The following is a 17,144-nucleotide window of genomic DNA, read 5'->3' as shown; positions in this document are numbered from 1 at the left end:
AAGCACTGGAAGGTCACGCGGGCGGAATATGGGTCACGGGACGACGAACTCTTGAAGGGAAGACTGCTGGTGCTTACTGTGCCACGAGTCTCTTCCGCTTCTTGTTAGTGCACCGGTTTTTTTTTTTTTTTTTTTGCTTTATTTGCTTTTCACATCATCATCATCATCATCATCATCATCATCATCATCATCATCATCATCATCTTCTTCTGCGACACAACACCAGTACACGACACACACAGATCACAGATGGTGGGGTATAGCTGACAGGTGCCGTTAGTTCATTAGTAAGGTTGCTGTCGTCTCTCTCTCTCTCTCTCTCTCTCTCTCTCTCTCTCTCTCTCTCTCTCTCTCTCTCTCTCTCTCTCTCTCTCTCTCTCTCTCTCTCTCTCTCTCTCTCTCTCTCTCTCTCTCTCTCTCTCTCTCTCTCTCTCTCTCTCTCTCTCTCTCTCTCTCTCTCTCTCTCTCTCTCTCTCTCTCTCTCTCTCTCTCTCTCTCTCTCTCTCTCTCTCTCTCTCTCTCTCTCTCTCTCTCTCTCTCTCTCTCTCTCTCTCTCTCTCTCTCTCTCTCTCTCTCTCTCTCTCTCTCATCTCACCTCACCTCACCTCACTTCACCTCACCTCACCATTCTTCTCCTTCCCATTATACCTCTCAAGGCGACTCTACCCTTATCTTGCAAAAAAAAAAAAAAAAAAAAAAAAATATGTCAAGCACACATAATACGAGTAAGTGTATGAGTCTCGGGCCGCGGGGGATCACGACTGGCGGCCTTCACGCAGGGAGTCACTGGGAACAGAAGGCGAGACCAGCGCGGCAGACTAGGTGAAGGAGAGAGGAATGCCAGGCAGGGTCCGTGTTTGCTGTTTCTCTCAGTCTCAGTTAATGCAAACACTCCAGCGGCTTTCCAGTGCAGCCTCAGGTGGTCTTGGTGAAAGTGAATGATGCGTGTTTGGTGTGGACAGTCAATGCGTCCCGGTGTGTTATTGATGTAATGGTGCCGCGGGAGTGGAGGGTGTCTGGGAGTGTCTCGCTGCTCCCTCAGGCGCTGCACGTGTTCATCAAGGCTTCACTCTCATTACTGGCTCTCTTATGCTGGGTATTGGGTGCAGGGAAGGGTGTTTTTATGTATGTATGTATGTATGTATGCATGTGCAGTGTGTGTGTGTGTGTGTGTGTGTGTGTGTGGACTTAGGAGGGAGTAGAGAAGCCGCACTGGTAAAGTATATGCACATATTGACACACACACACACACACACACACACACACACACACACACACACACACACACACACAGTCACGCTCGTATAATGTCTGGGTTTGTGTGTCTGTGTGCCTGTATGCTTGTGTGTCAGTGTATTTGTGCGTTGTTGTTTTATGTGTTCATGTCTCTGTTTGCTTGCCTCAGCGCTTGTCTATTTGTGTTTGACTATCTCCTACGTCTGTCTCTGCTCTCTGATATCTCTCTCTCTCTCTCTCTCTCTCTCTCTCTCTCTCTCTCTCTCTCTCTCTCTCTCTCTCTCTCTCTCTCTCTCTCTCTCTCTCTCTCTCTCTCTCTCCGTGACCTAAAATCTCATCCTATTTATCATCACCATTTAACTTCCTTGAGATATTTTTTCCCACCCTTCATTTTTAAAGATCTGTCCTGCAGAGAGAGAGAGAGAGAGAGAATAAAGAACAGCATTGTCATAGGTATTCCCCAATAGGTAGGAAAAAACTTCTTATTAATTTTTTTTTCTATGTGTAGGTTTGATGAATATATATATACGTAGCAAAGGAGCGATGATACGGGGAAGTTTTTGTGTTCTTATGTTCTTACTTCTGTATGTGTACCCTCCGCTGATGTCACGGTGGACGGATCGTGTTGTGGTGGTGTCACTGACGGATTTGTCTTTGAACCAAAGCGGAAAATGCAAGTTTTTATTTTATTTTTTTTATTTCTTTTCCTTAAATGACATCGGATGAGCATTAGAGGAATAAGATGTGGTAGAAGTGATAAAAGTATTTTCTCTCTCTCTCTCTCTCTCTCTCTCTCTCTCTCTCTCTCTCTCTCTCTCTCTCTCTCTCTCTCTCTCTCTATCTATCTATCTATCTATCTATCTATCTATCTCTCATAAGTTTTCACCGTCATGGTTCGCGAAGACTTAACACACAGACGCCCACACTGATCCTCTCCACTGATGGGCGCCTTCCCCGCCAGGCTTGTGACATGGAGGAAAACGCGGTATTGTAACTTTTCTTTATGCTCTTTATGTTTTTATGATCTTTTTTTTATGAACTTTTGAGCTGCACGTAACTAACGTAACAGTGGGGTGTGCCGAAGTCATTTCAAGAGAGGTGATTAAGGGCCTCGTTTTTATTCTCATCATCAGGGGTCCGAGTAGTGTAGTTGGTTAAATTAAAGCGGCTCGTGTTCGAATCCTTGCCAAACCTAGTTGCCCTATGGGAGATGTATAGCGTTCTCACGTTAACGCTAGCGGTGCCATGACCTAACCTGTTGCGGCGCCTAATGGAATAATTTGCATTTTTTTTTATTCTCAGCATGGTCATCTTCATCACCATCACCGTCATCATTCGTTAGTGTTGTTAGTTGTGAAATTTGATGTTTAATGCTTCTATACTTTATAGAATGAATTGAAACGATTTTGCTACTTATCATTTTACACATTATTATGATTGAAACGTACAAACTACTAATGTATCATGAAGCCACTGAGTATGTGCTCGTACTATTTCCTCTTGTTGTAGGTACCTTCAGATGAACATTGGAGCTGGTAATAAGGAAAGGGTGAACACTATTTTGTCATCAGATAAGCAAACAACAATTTACAGCATTACATGTTGATATTACTGCCCATAAAAAATACAGAAAAAGTAATAAAACACAAACTGGAATCATGTATGTTTTATTGATCGGAGTAACAGTTTCCTTTTACCATGGTGTTTGATCAGTTTTCATGAGCGATTAGCCTTGAGTCCGCGATCTATTGCCTCTTGTGGTGGCGGCGCGGCGTGCGGGTGGCCGAGCGATCCGTCTGCGGTGCGGTATTGCTGCGGGAGTGTGAGAACGTAGCGTCTCTGTTAACCGAGGACCGGTGTGGTGTTACGGGAGCGAAACCAAGGGCACGCTAGAAACCACGCCAATAAAATCACCTCTCACTGACTTGGCATTTCAGCGCCGCCTCTTCCTCCTCTTCCGTTAGTTCCGTTTAGAGAAAGCTCCGCCCATCAGACAGGTATATTGCAGGTCCCTCCCTCCCCCCTGAGCCATACAGAGAGGGAGACGGAAGACAGGATGGAGTAGAAGACAGTTATCCAAGTTTGATAAGGAAAATAAAGCAAGGTGAGAGAGAACAGACAGACAGGCTTGAAGCAGTGGTACTTATTGAAGTCTTGTAAGGAAAGTATAACAAAAAGCAAGAGAGAAGAGAGAGATAAGCATTTTTGGGGTGTAGACATTTATTATGGCATATTAACGGAAATGTAACTAAAGGCTAGGGAGAATAAGAGGGTAAACAGGTTATGGGTGTTGGTGAAGTCTCGTAAGGGAAAGTTAACAACAGGAAGCGAGCGAAAAGGAAGGGGGGGATGAATAGACTGGAGGTGTAAACAGTTATCTGAGACTAACAAAGTATACAAGAGGAGAAGGAAAAAATTAGGAGAGATAAAGAAACTATAGGTGTAATGATTATAATAAAAACAAAGATTGAAAACAAACTAGGAAATAAATAAGGAAGATAGCCAGGAGGCAAAAGATAACTATAGTTACAAAATTGTATGATACTTTAGTGACAGGAAGCGAGGGAAAAGGAGCGTGCAAGTAACAACAGCAACGTTTCCTGTTGTTGACATACACTAAGGAAAACATTGCACTCCCTCATTCATTACACACTCAAAAGCCACGAGTATCATAGCTTCCAATACTTTCCTGTCTCATTTTTTTTTTTCTCTCTCGCTGAGTTTGTATCCACTTGACATTCAGGTGTTGAGGAGCTGTTTACTTGCCTCCTTGTGCCTCCTTGTGAGAGAGAGAGTGTGTTACCTGAGGAGCCACCTGGCGTGTAAACGCTGGCGAGGAAGCCCTGGTGCGTCACGAGAGCCATTCTAGAGATTAGAAAGTGAGGCTTAGATGATACTACGCGTAATCCCGTCAACTATGATGCATGTACTGCCGGGATCATGACGGAGACGTATACATAAAATGAAGGAAAAGTAGGATGAAGTAGAAAAGAGAGATGAAATATTGAGGGTGAATATTTTATGCTCGTCGTCAGTCGTGTTAGAAAGTAAAGGGAAGGAAATTAAATTAAGACAAAATAGAAATGCTTCTAGACCAAGAATGTTTTCTTCTCATCGTGTTAGGAAGAAAAATGTGAAAAAAAGTACATTACGGAAAAAAAATCAAGAAAAAAAATCTAAATGTATGTTTTCCATCGTAGTTATTCAATGAGAAGCTTAAAGCAGTCCAACATGCACAAAATAAGGAAACAAAAGAAAGAAAGAAAGAAAGGAAAATTATAAAAGAATACAGTGAATCTGAAAACCAAATCGATGAGATTATTTCAAGTTTGTCTGAATTTTTCATCTTGTTTATTCTTTGAGAGTAGTTCATGCTTATACGAAAGAAAGGAAAAGAAAAGAAAAACTTAATTAGAATGAATAAGAGGAAGTATAACGAGACATCAGTCTTTTTTTCACCGTGTTTACAAGGAAGAACAAAAATGAAAGTATGAGGAGAGAGAAAATTCGTTTAAGATATGATGACTCCTTAATTTGATGCAGCCGTCACGTTGTTTATTGACGGTTACAAGGAGGAGTCTTTTTGTTGAGTCATAACACTAATTCATTACCTCGAGTCATGATGAGAGTTTTTATGCTTGATAAATATTAATGATGCGTTCTGTGGCGTTGGTTTGCAGGTGTGGCTCGTTGTCTCTTCACACTCCAGCAGTATTAGGGTGTAAGGAAAGGGGAAGGGAAGAGAGGGAGGGGACCAAGTAGGTGTATCCCTCTCTCCCCTTGCACCCCAACAAAATACACCCGTGTCTCCCTCCCCTTCCCTCCCCACACCTTGCATTTTCCTGGCTGCTGCACACGAGACTCAGACAATAGTTGCATAGGGGAAAGTTAAACATGTGCTAACCGTTTTCCTCTCTGACGCACGCACGCTCACGCACGCAGTCTCCCGTCTTGCCCGACTTCACACACACACACACACACACACACACACACACACACACACACACACACACACACACACGGCCCGGTAGCTCAGTGGTTAGAGCGCTGGCTTCACAAGCCAGATGACCGGGGTTCGATTCCCCGGCCGGGTGGAGATATTTGGGTGTGTCTCCTTTCACGTGTAGCCCCTGTTCACCTAGCAGTGAGTAGGTACGGGATGTAAATCGAGGTGTTGTGACCTTGTTGTCCCGGTGTGTGGTGTGTGCCTGGTCTCAGACCTATCCCAAGATCGGAAATAATGAGCTCTGAGCTCGTTCCGTAGGGTAACGTCTGGCTGTCTCGTCAGAGACTGCAGCAGATCAAACAGTGAACACACACACACACACACACACACACACCTTGACCTTAATCATAAATCATTCGATACATCAAAGTAAAATTCGTGAAAGTTTTTGGTGCCATAAAAATGTAATCAAATCAGCTGTTTCGAGATAAATATATAAAAATAAATGCAGGTCCAAATCTTGAGGTGAATGTTGAAGAAGTTTGTACTGTTTTTATTTCATTGCCAGGAAAGCTCATTGTTACAAGTGTGGTGCACAATTTTTGTCAGTTAAAGAAAATATCTGGAGAATACCCTGGTTTTTGTGGAGAAAAGCATAAAGGTGGTTCAGAGAGAGAGAGAGAGAGAGAGAGAGAGAGAGAGAGAGAGAGAGAGAGAGAGAGAGAGAGAGAGAGAGAGAGAGAGAGAGAATATACTGTCTAGTCGACACCTCTACTTGTTACATCTTCATTTCATCTTTGTCTTTGTGTAAATCATAATACAAAACAGTACATAACTGATACTTGAATTCCTGTTAAATTCTGTAGACATAGATTCACTGGACTTTTTGCGACATTACTACTTATAGCAACGGTATACGTATGTTTGCTCTCTCTCTCTCTCTCTCTCTCTCTCTCTCTCTCTCTCTCTCTCTCTCTCTCTCTCTCTCTCTCTCTCTCTCTCTCTCTCTCTCTCTCTCTCTCTCTCCATAGCCCTGTCCATCATCCGAGTAAGGTAACATCTCCTTGCCACGCCCTCAGCCACGTCCCCAGCCACCCTGAGAGCATCCATCACTCCCATCGGTCACATAACCCTTTCAGTCAGCATCCACCGGGCACCCCAACCTCCTCTGCTTCTCCCACCCAGCCAATCCTGACAGCGCGGGATATCAAGAGACACCCGCACCTTTCAGACTGCGAGACTGATACTGATGATAATTTGCACCCACGCCAGTTAGTTGAATCTACCCGGCTGAGTATTTTCCGATCTTCCAAGCCGAGACCTTTTCACCGGCTGGTTGTTGGGCGTGTTTTCAACCTCCGTCACATGCAAAAGCGAGAAGGACGCGCCGCAGTGAGAGAGAGAGAGAGAGAGAGAGAGAGAGAGAGAGAGAGAGAGAGAAAGTGTTTTGTAATGCATGGGCGGCGTCACTTTGTAGTGAGCTCCATGTCATGTGCTGTCTGGGAATCCGGCGGCGGGCGAGTTGCAGCTTCTCGGCTCGGCTTTTCGAGGATGAGTTGAACTGGAGGCATGGAAGGGAAGATGCGAAGATGGTGTTGTTATCATTACTACAATAGTATTAGACTTTCTTCCTCTTCTTCCTCCTCCCTACCTGGTATGTGCTGGTATGTGGTGAATATGGATGTCATGCTGTCAGCGCGACCGACCGCTAGACCCGCCCTGCGCTGCCTCGGCTCAGTGTTGGGAAGGTTGGAGGCTTTAAGGAAAAGGATTTTAGGATGAAGGAAGGCAGGAAGAGAAGAACATTTTTTTCTCTTTTTTGGATAAAGCTGAAAATGTCCATGGATTTTGTATTAGGTTTAGGATCATCTCACGTTAACAACTGTAAAAGAAATTAAACATAACAAATCGGAGTAATGAAAGTTTGCAAAGAAGAAACAGGATAATATTGGCAATGTATGATATAGATAACGTCTTTGAAGAAAGATGTACAATGTGTAATCCACTGAAGTACAGAATAATGATGACTGACCCCCAGGAAACACGTCAGAGTGGCTGGCTGTGCAACCCGAATGGTACATTTGTAAGCATTTTTTTATTTTATTATTTTTTTTTCCTCTTGAGATGTCTCTTTTAAGAAAATAGAAGATGGGTCGACATGTTTTCTCGCCCACTTGCGGAAGCATGGCTCGCATGAGAGGTCGGCGCCCCAGACACCACTAATGCCATTCCTCTAATTGCTGTAAGAGGCTGTGGTTCTTTTAAGATTAACCATTTCATCTCTTATTGGATGTAATTTACATAATTGTTTCAATGAAAGCACAACGAACAATGACTCAGAAGAATAACAGTTCTTGAGGAAAGATTGTTTGAGCAATTTCAGAGCAACAACCCGCGCCAGCAACCTCATGGTGACCCGAGTGCCGCTACTGGCGCCCACGCTGAGTCTGCTTGGCAACGTCCGAGGCGAACTGATGATGAATGTGGGTAGATTGCAGCTGCGGATCGAAGGGACACATCATAAAAGTTCTGTTTTCTGAGAGAATCGCACCTTGGAGGCTGAGAGGAAGAAAAGTGCCGCGGAGGTGTTAGGGATGTGGAAGGAAGGAGAGATTGACGGGAGGAACACTGCGGAAGATTGATGCGGAAAAGTAACGATAAAGGAAGGAAGACATTAGTCGGTAATGAAACTGAAGGTGGGAAATTGAAAGTAGGAAATAATCGTCTGGGCGGCTGTGGTATTTGTGGTGCGAGAGAGAGAGAGAGAGAGAGAGAGAGAGAGAGAGAGAGAGAGAGAGAGAGAGAGAGAGACCCTACACACTTATTAAAACAACGAAACCTCTTTTTCACCATTACCTGTTGTTTAATTAAAAACAGAGTCATTTGATGCGTTGCAATAACAATAACGGAGAGAGAGAGAAAAAAAAAAAATCGGCGAAAGTTACACGCAAAGGAAAAAAAGGAAAAATCAGCAAAGCCACTTAGAGCCAGCTCGCGTTTTCCTGCTATTAAATAACTTGAGACTCATCACAGAGAGAAGATTGGAAACTCAGGCGGAAGCGAAACACAGAGAGACTTCCGCACCATTATTCACTCGAGACGCGACGAGACTCACTCATCCTGCACGGGGGTTGACCTGACCTGACCTCCTGACCCGCGACACGTGACCTCTCGCAGCCAAGCCCTGGCGAGACACACGCAGGAAGTCTAAACCAAATCCTCTTGTTACAATGATCGTTTTTCTTCACTTTTTGACTTCTCTGTTTTCTGTTTTGTTGTGATTCCCTTCTTATGTACGTGTGTGTGTGTGTGTGTGTGTGTGTGTGTGTGTGAGAGAGAGAGAGAGAGAGAGAGAGAGAGAGAGAGAGAGAGAGAGAGAGAGAGAGAGAGAGAGAGACACGCACACACACACACACACACACACCGCGTAGTGTAGTGGTTAGCACGCTCGCCTTACAATCGAGAGGGCCCGGTTCGAGTTCCGGTAAGCGACGAGGCAAATGGGCAAGCCTCTTAATGTGTGGCCCCTGTTCACCTAGCAGTAAATAGGTACGGGATGTAACTCGAGGGGTTGTGGCCTCGCTTTCCCGGTGTGTGTTGTGTGTTGATGTGGTCTCAGTCCTACCCGAAGATCGGGTAGCGAGCTCTGAGCTCACTCCGTAATGGGGAGGGCTGGCTGGGTGACCAGCAGGCGACCGAGGAGGAGGTGAATTACACACACACACACACACACACACACACACACACACACACACACACACACACACACACACACACACACACACACACATATACATACAGAGAACCCGAGAATTTTTTCTACCAGCAACCTTGGACGAACATTCAGGTCAACAACGGCAAAAAAAAAAAAAAAATGAAGTAATGAATAAAAAAGAAAAAATATCTTTCACAAAATAAAACTTGGAATAAAAAAAGAATTAAAAAAAATCTTAGGGTGCATGATAGTAACGTGGACATACACGAAGTCACGTCTTTCACATCATACTCTAATCCTCTGTACGTTTTAAATAGCCACGCCTCTTTACGCAACCAGGAAGGAGCGTAGAAGGAGAAGGAGGTGGATAGTAAACGGGGTTGTGATAAGGACCAATGTTCTGTGTAGCGTAATGAAAGGATGTAGTAGTAGCAGAAGTAGTAGTAGTAGCAGCAGTAGTAGTAGTAGTAGTAGTAGTAGTAGTAGTAAAAGTAGTGGCAGCAATAGTAGTAGTAATAATACGAGTAGCAACAGCAGCATCAGGAAGAAGCGAAACAGCTACACCCGAGGAATAACAAAGCCACATCACTCCTCAAGTCACAACTCTCTCCATATCCACCTCATCTCATCCACTCTCTTGCTCCTCACGTCATCTCGTTCTCCACTTCCTTCCTGCAGCTTTCCCTCCTCCTGACTCTCCCACCCGTGCCCTCTTCTCTCCCCATACGTGAAAAAAATAAGGAAGAAACAAATTGGACACTTAGTTTGTGGTTGCAGAGAAAAAGTTGTAGTAATTTGCAGGCTTTCTAATAGATGGCTGGTAGAGAGAGAGAGAGAGAGAGAGAGAGAGAGAGAGAGAGAGAGAGAGAGAGAGAGAGAGAGAGAGAGAGAGAGAGAGAGAGATTTATAAGAGGTAAGAAGCTAATTAATATGGAGGTATTTGTTTTAATTGCTTATTTATTTATTTATCTAATTTTTGTTTCATTAGTGTAAGAAAATTATTATTTGCTTATCCAGGAAAAAACACTTAATCAGAAAAGTGAAAAAAGAGATGATCAGTCATCTTAAATCTAAGAAATGTCTTCTCATACCTTTCTTGAGTTAGTTGGAATCTTGGAAAAAAAGGGAAAAATATGGAAAAGAAAACGATTACTTGCTTATCTGAGAAAATTTAATCAGGTGAGAGAGAGAGAGAGAGAGAGAGAGAGAGAGAGAGAGAGAGAGAGAGAGAGAGAGAGAGAGAGAGAGAGAGAGAGAGAGAGAGAGAGAGAGAGAGAGAGAGAGAGAGAGAGAGAGAGAGAGAGAGAGAGAGAGAGAGAGAGAGAGAGAGAGAGAGAGCAGGAGGGGGGAGGAGAATGATTACCCATGTAGTTTAGCTTCTGAATTATCTTGTCATTTTTCTCTTGAAGCAGATTGAGACTTGTATTCACTGTATTACACACTCTGCGCCTCGGGTCTTTTATTCGGTGGTTTCCTGTATAGCTTCCCTTATTTTCTTAGGTTCTCATGTTTTCGAGTCTGCTTTCCGTTCTTTCCCGTACCAAAACCATCCCTCTTTCATCCCGTCTTGGAAAAAACTCTGAACATCCAAAAATTTTCCGTAATAAGTCAATTCCTGAGAGATTTCGCATGTATAAATTGATCGAGCTGTCTAACACAACCGGGACTTTTCTACTCGCTGGGGATTGACAGATAAGCACTCCTTTCTCTTAGTTTTGTCATGTTTGGCCACAGCAGTAGAGTAGAAAAGAAGAAAAGGATAGGCTATATGGTTAGGTGATGGCGATACGAGTGTACAGAGTAAGGGAAGGTGTGTTAATTTGAGGCAGGTGAGTGTGGGGTTGATGGAGCAGGTGTGTCAGGACCCCGTGATTTGCGGGCGTTGGGGGGCAGAGGCCAGGGTGACGCAGGTCCCCATAAATAAACTCCCCCTTCCCCACCGGCCCACCAGGATAGCCCTTCCTCACCTTACTGTATACCAGTCACATGCCAGCTTCAAAAATTTAGGTTTAAGAAAGAGATGGGAAAGAACTGTTTTTCAAATAGAGTAGTTGATGAATGGAATGGACTCAGTAATCAGGTTGTTATAGTGATTAGATTAATGCATGGACGGGGATGATAGGTGGAAATAGTTAGGTGTGTGTGTTCATACAGGGACTGCCACGTGTAGACCTGATACCCTCTTGCAGCTTCCCTCATTTTCTTATCTTTTTATGTTCTTAGCTGCGTGAATCCTTAACTTTTGGTACACACTTTACTCTCACCATTAGCTGCTGACTACCAAGGCTGAGTTGTAGCGTGTGATGGTGTTCAGAGTTGATTCCTCGTCATATTATGGTGTGGTAGGTCAGACTTTGTCAATTCATTATGGTTAAGTGGCAGTTAAGTGTTACGTTAATGCTGTCTGCTAGATCTGCATGGGATCGGCTCCTCACTCCAGCTTTAGTGTTGTGAAATGGATGTTTTGATGACTTGGTGTTAACCTTATGGTAAGGACTGGTGCTCTTGGTCACATACGGTAGATTAATGAATGGGTACATACATGGATACATAGACAGATAGATATTTACAAAAATAAGTAATGTGTTATTAATGTGGACGGAATCATGAAGAACACACACAAACACACACACAAGCCAGAGGACTGGGGTTCGATTCCCCGGCCGGGTGGAGATATTTGGGTGTGTCTCCTTTCACGTGTAGCCCCTGTTCACCTAGCAGTGAGTAGGTACGGGATGTAAATCGAGGAGTTGTGACCTTGTTGTCCCGGTGTGTGGTGTGTGCCTGGTCTCAGGCCTATCCGAAGATCGGAAATAATGAGCTCTAAGCTCGTTCCGTAGGGTAACGTCTGGCTGTCTCGTCAGAGACTGCAGCAGATCAAACAGTGAACAGTGAACAGTGAACACACACACACACACACACACACACACACACACACACACACACAGACCGCGTAGTGTAGTGGTTAGCACGCTCGACTCACAATCGAGAGGGCCGGGTTCGAGTCCCGGCGCGGCGAGGCAAATGGGTAAGCCTCTTAATGTGTGGCCCCTGTTCACCTAGCAGTAAATAGGTACAGGATGTAACTCGAAGGGTTGTGGCCTCGCTTTCCTGGTGTGTGGAGTGTGTTGCGGTCTCAGTCCTACCCGAAGATCGGTCTATGAGCTCTGAGCTCGCTCCGTAATGGGGAAAACTGGCTGGGTGACCAGCACGCGACCGTAGTGAATTACACACACACACACACACACACACACACACACACACACAGGAGTTAAATCCACCGTCTCCTAATGTCCATATGAGGTTTAATGAACGTTTTCTTAGAGACCACTTCAATTTCAATAACGATGACTATAATTACAAAGCATATCTAAATAACCTGCCAGCATTCTCGATGTATTTGTTGCCAACTGACAGGAGCGAAGTAGAACAATGTCTCGCCTCTCTAAAATCAGCCACACTGGGGTATGATGATTTATCTCCTAAGTTGCTAAAAGAAACATCCAAACTTATATCTACACCACTGACTCATATTATCAATCTCTCATTAATAAAGGGTATACTTCCAGATCAAATAAAGCAAGCAAAAGTAATCCCTATATTCAAATCTGGAGACAGAAAAGACATAAATAATTATCGCCCAATCTCCATTCTTCCAGCCTTCAGTAAAGTTTTTTTATATTAATTATCTGCTCTCGTTTGTTAAATTACCTTGAGAAAAACCACCTTTTGATTAAGCAACAACATGGATTTAGAAGTCATCATTCCACCGAGTCGGCGATACTACAATTTGTTAACAAAGTATATCAGTGTCTAGAGGAGAAACTGTATGTTGTGGCAATTTTCATGGACCTATCTAAAGCTTTTGACACATTAGACCATGAAATATTATTTACTAAATTAGAAAATATTGGCATTAGGGGTACACCATTAAAACTATTCAAGAGCTATTTGAGCAACAGGTATCAATGTGTTTACTGTAATCAAAATTATTCCTCTTTAAACCTATATGTAAAGGAGTGCCACAGGGTCTATTCTAGCTCCTATACTTTTATATATATATATATATATATATATATATATATATATATATATATATATATATATATATATATATATATATATATATATATATATATATATATTGTAAATTCAAGTACAAAATTTGACTATGTAATATATGCAGATGATACAACCCTTCTGATAAATGATAAAGACTTAAATTCCTTACATTCGAATACAATATCAGAACTAAACATCATTAAATCATGGTTACAATCTAATAAATTAAAGCTCAATATCTCAAAGTCTAAACATGTTCTCTTTCAGAATAGATAAATTAAAAATGTATTTCCTCCTATATTTTTTGACGGTGAAGTTTTAACACAATTTATTGATATGAAATTTCTTGGAGTAAAATCAGATGATAATTTAAATTGGAGCTGCCATATTGAAGATGTACGATTAAAACTCTCAAAGATTACAAGTATTTTGTATCGCGTTTTGCACAACTTAACTTCAGAAGCGATGATCAGCATATATTACACTCTCTGCTACCCTCACCTCACACACTGTGTCTCACTGTGGACAAGTACATGGCCTTCATTTCTTAATAGATTAGACATAGCACAAAATAGAATTTTAAGATGTATCTTATTCATGAAAAAACACGATTCTACAAGAGATATTTATAGTAGAGAAAATATTCTTAATATTGTTTCCATACACAAATACTTCACGCTTCTTTTAATTTACAAATCTATTGGACACAACTCAATATTCACAGTCATTGATAATCCTGTTCAGACCCGCAGAAATAATGTAAATTTAAGATGTCCTACCTTTAGAACTACATTGTATAAGAATAGCGTCATATGTAACGGCCCGATCTTATATAACAACCTGCCAAACGAGATCAAACTTCTTGGTAATTTCAACATACAAACATATAAAGACAAAATAAAGAAACATATTTTGACTGAATAAAATTAAACATAAACTTGTACCTATGCTTTGTGTTGTGTATCCGTTTATTATTACTTTTTCCTTTTCTTTTCATATTTTGTATTGAATGCTTGTATATATGGTGTCTCAATCACACCATACAATGTATTAGTTAGGTTTCTGCCTTGGTGACAGCACATTGTATGCAAGTTAACTTTACAATGAAATAGGATTACTCCCTAACTAGGTTAGATATTATGTAAAACTATTTTTCTGCACTCGCTGTCTGTCTTAGGAGTTTCGACTCGACAGACCATGCCTGACATTTATTGATTGTAAATCTGCCTGTATTCCTTGAAAACTATACTTACACATATCACTCTATCATCACCATCACCACAACATCATCCATCAGCCTATTAACCCTTTCAATACTGAGACACATTTTTTAACTTGAGATTTGTGTACGATTAGACCATTTTATTGATATGGAGGTCAGAAGATTAATGGCCACAGTCTTCACTATTTTAATGCCCTCCACAAGTTTCTGAAGCTGTATGAAATCACGAAATAGAAAGCAGAATGGATGTGGAAACGCGTCATAGTAATGAAGAGGTTAATTATATTTTTTTTCCCGTGACTGAGCTCATCACGAATCTAGTATGAAGATGAACACACACTCTCTCTCTCTCTCTCTCTCTCTCTCTCTCTCTCTCTCTCTCTCTCTCTCTCTCTCTCTCTCTCTCTCTCTCTCTCTCTCTCTCTCTCTCTCTCTCTCTCTCTCTCTCTCTCTCTCTCTCTCTATATATATCTATATATATATATATATATATATATATATATATATATATATATATATATATATATATATATATATATATATATATATATATATATATATATATATATATATATATATATATATATATATATATATATATATATATATATATATATATATATATATATATATATATATATATATATATATATATATATATATATATATATATATATATATATATATATAACATAAGAAAGGAGGAAGCTGCAAGAGGCCGCCAGGCCTATACGAGGTAGATTAAGCACACTGGGACTGCCTCGTATAGGCCTGGCGGCCTGCAGCCCTCCTTTCTTATGTTCTTATATATATATATATATATATATATATATATATATATATATATATATATATATATATATATATATATATATATATATATGTCATTAGTAGTTAAATGGATGAACAAAATTCATGGCAAAAGTTAATGTAAATGTAGTCAATGTCCGAACGAGAGAGAGAGAGAGAGAGAGAGAGAGAGAGAGAGAGAGAGAGAGAGAGAGAGAGAGAGAGAGAGAGAACAGACATGTAGACTGATAGGAAGATTTCGTTTTTACATTTCGACATTCTGCAAAATATTTTTCATTTCTCCGACCCTAATATTTCTCTCTCTCTCTCTCTCTCTCTCTCTCTCTCTCTCTCTCTCTCTCTCTCTGGAAATAACGCATACCAGAACAGAGCAATCAGGATAATCAAGGAAATACGCTTATTTTCTATCTTTACTCGATACTCATAATTATAATTAGAAATTGATTTCAATTTTACTCCAACTAAAACACGAAGCGACACATACTCTGGGATGCAAAATCATGAGCATCTCTGAAATTAATGGTGAATTTGTGATGCATTAGGGGTTTTAGGACCTTAACCATGGCCGCTGACTCATTGCCAGTGCAGATCAGGACATCTTTTGAACGTGGGGGAACTCGATTTTTTATCTTAATCCATCGCTAAGTATCCTTTGGTTCACATTTTCTCATGTTGGCGTGATGAGAAGTGTAATAAGGGAATATGGACGATCACGTATTCACATTTAGTTTAAATTTTCTTAGCAATTTGTTTTAATACCGTTTCATATTCAAATGTGTTCTTTTGTTTACGCTGAGATTAATCTTCACAATATAAAAGTACATATCAATAATCTTTTTTTTATAACGCAATCAACTCTTTTTATCTCCGGAGTCAACGGCATGTCCCTTATTCTCCAAGCTTGACTTTGTCTCTCTTATATTACCACACCTGTATCAGAAGCATGGCTAGATGCACATAGTGAACTTTACATCCTCCTTTTAGCCAACTTTGCATAGCAGGCTTTGAATTATACTCCTGCTATGAACGTCTCTGTGCTTTTAACACAGTATTTGTCTTGTGGTCAGTTCTTGGCCTTACTGTCTTCATCTCACACATACAATACAATTAGATTCCCATTTGGTTACTGATCAGGACACAAAGCTTCACCGCGGCACGCAGCGCCGGTTGGCCGCTGCCCGGGGATTGGCTGACAGATCTGGTTCTCCCCTGGCCGAAGTAATCACAGGCTGAGGGAAAGACGGATGGTGCGAGGAGGGCGTGGCGGAGCGCTTTTTGTCACTAAGCAAGACATTACAAGTCCCGCGGGTGTGATTATCAATTTTAAGGAGCGGGAAGTGACCGGAGAGTGTGGATGCTTCTCCCTATCTGGGCACGCTGTTACTAGTTCCTTGAGGGAACGGCGAGCGAGAGGACAATTTGTTACTTAATTTTCTTTTTTGTTTTTTAGTATTTGTAACTTCATTACTTGAATAAAAAAAAAAAGAACAGTTAACGACAACCCTCAGTCCATTGCTGTTGCGGTGTCAAAAATGTGTGTGTGTGTGTGTGTGTGTGTGTGTGTGTGTGTGTGTGTGTGTGTGTGTGTGTGTGTGTGTGTCTGTGTGTGTGTGTAATTTTTTTTCACTGTTTGATCTGCTGCAGTCTCTGACGAGACAGCCAGACGTTACCCTACGGAACGAGCTCAGAGCTCATTGTTTCCGATCTTCGGATAGGCCTGAGACCAGGCACACACCACACACCGGGACAACAAGGTCACAACTCCTCGATTTACATCCCGTACCTACTCACTGCTAGGTGAACAGGGGCTACACGTGAAAGGAGACACACCCAAATATCCCCACCCGGCCGGGGAATCGAACCCCGGTCCTCTGGCTTGTGAAGCCAGCGCTCTAACCACTGAGCTACCGGGTGTGTGTGTGTGTGTGTGTGTGTGTGTGTGTGTGTGTGTGTGTGTGTGTGTGTGTGTGTAAAAATGGTGTCAGGATACTTGAAATACAAAAGTAAGACACTCAGGAGCAATATGAAGATTGCCTTTCACTTAAATATGTCTTGTGATGACTCGTTTTCCTGGACTCCACTTTCCAACATGAGAGAGAGAGAGAGAGAGAGAGAGAGAGAGAGAGAGAGAGAGAGAGAGAGAGAGAGAGTCC

The 17,144-nt window shown here is 41.7% G+C and overlaps 1 protein-coding gene across 1 annotated transcript in view; it reads left to right on the top strand.

Moving 5' to 3' along the window:
- LOC123518723 overlaps positions 1–16,224 on the top strand; it is a 24,942-nt gene extending 8,718 nt beyond the window's left edge. The window contains exons 4-6 of the mRNA XM_045279722.1: positions 6,262–6,453; positions 7,566–7,665; positions 16,126–16,224. Coding sequence (XP_045135657.1) covers positions 6,262–6,453; positions 7,566–7,665; positions 16,126–16,224 — 391 coding nt within the window. The remainder of the gene's footprint in view (positions 1–6,261; positions 6,454–7,565; positions 7,666–16,125) is intronic.
- Positions 16,225–17,144: the final 920 nt, after the last annotated feature.

This window comes from Portunus trituberculatus, chromosome 44, assembly GCF_017591435.1.
Source record: "Portunus trituberculatus isolate SZX2019 chromosome 44, ASM1759143v1, whole genome shotgun sequence".
Classification (NCBI taxonomy): domain Eukaryota; kingdom Metazoa; phylum Arthropoda; class Malacostraca; order Decapoda; family Portunidae; genus Portunus; species Portunus trituberculatus.
Note: the sequence above shows the minus strand (reverse complement) of the source record. Positions and strands in the feature narration are given on the sequence as shown.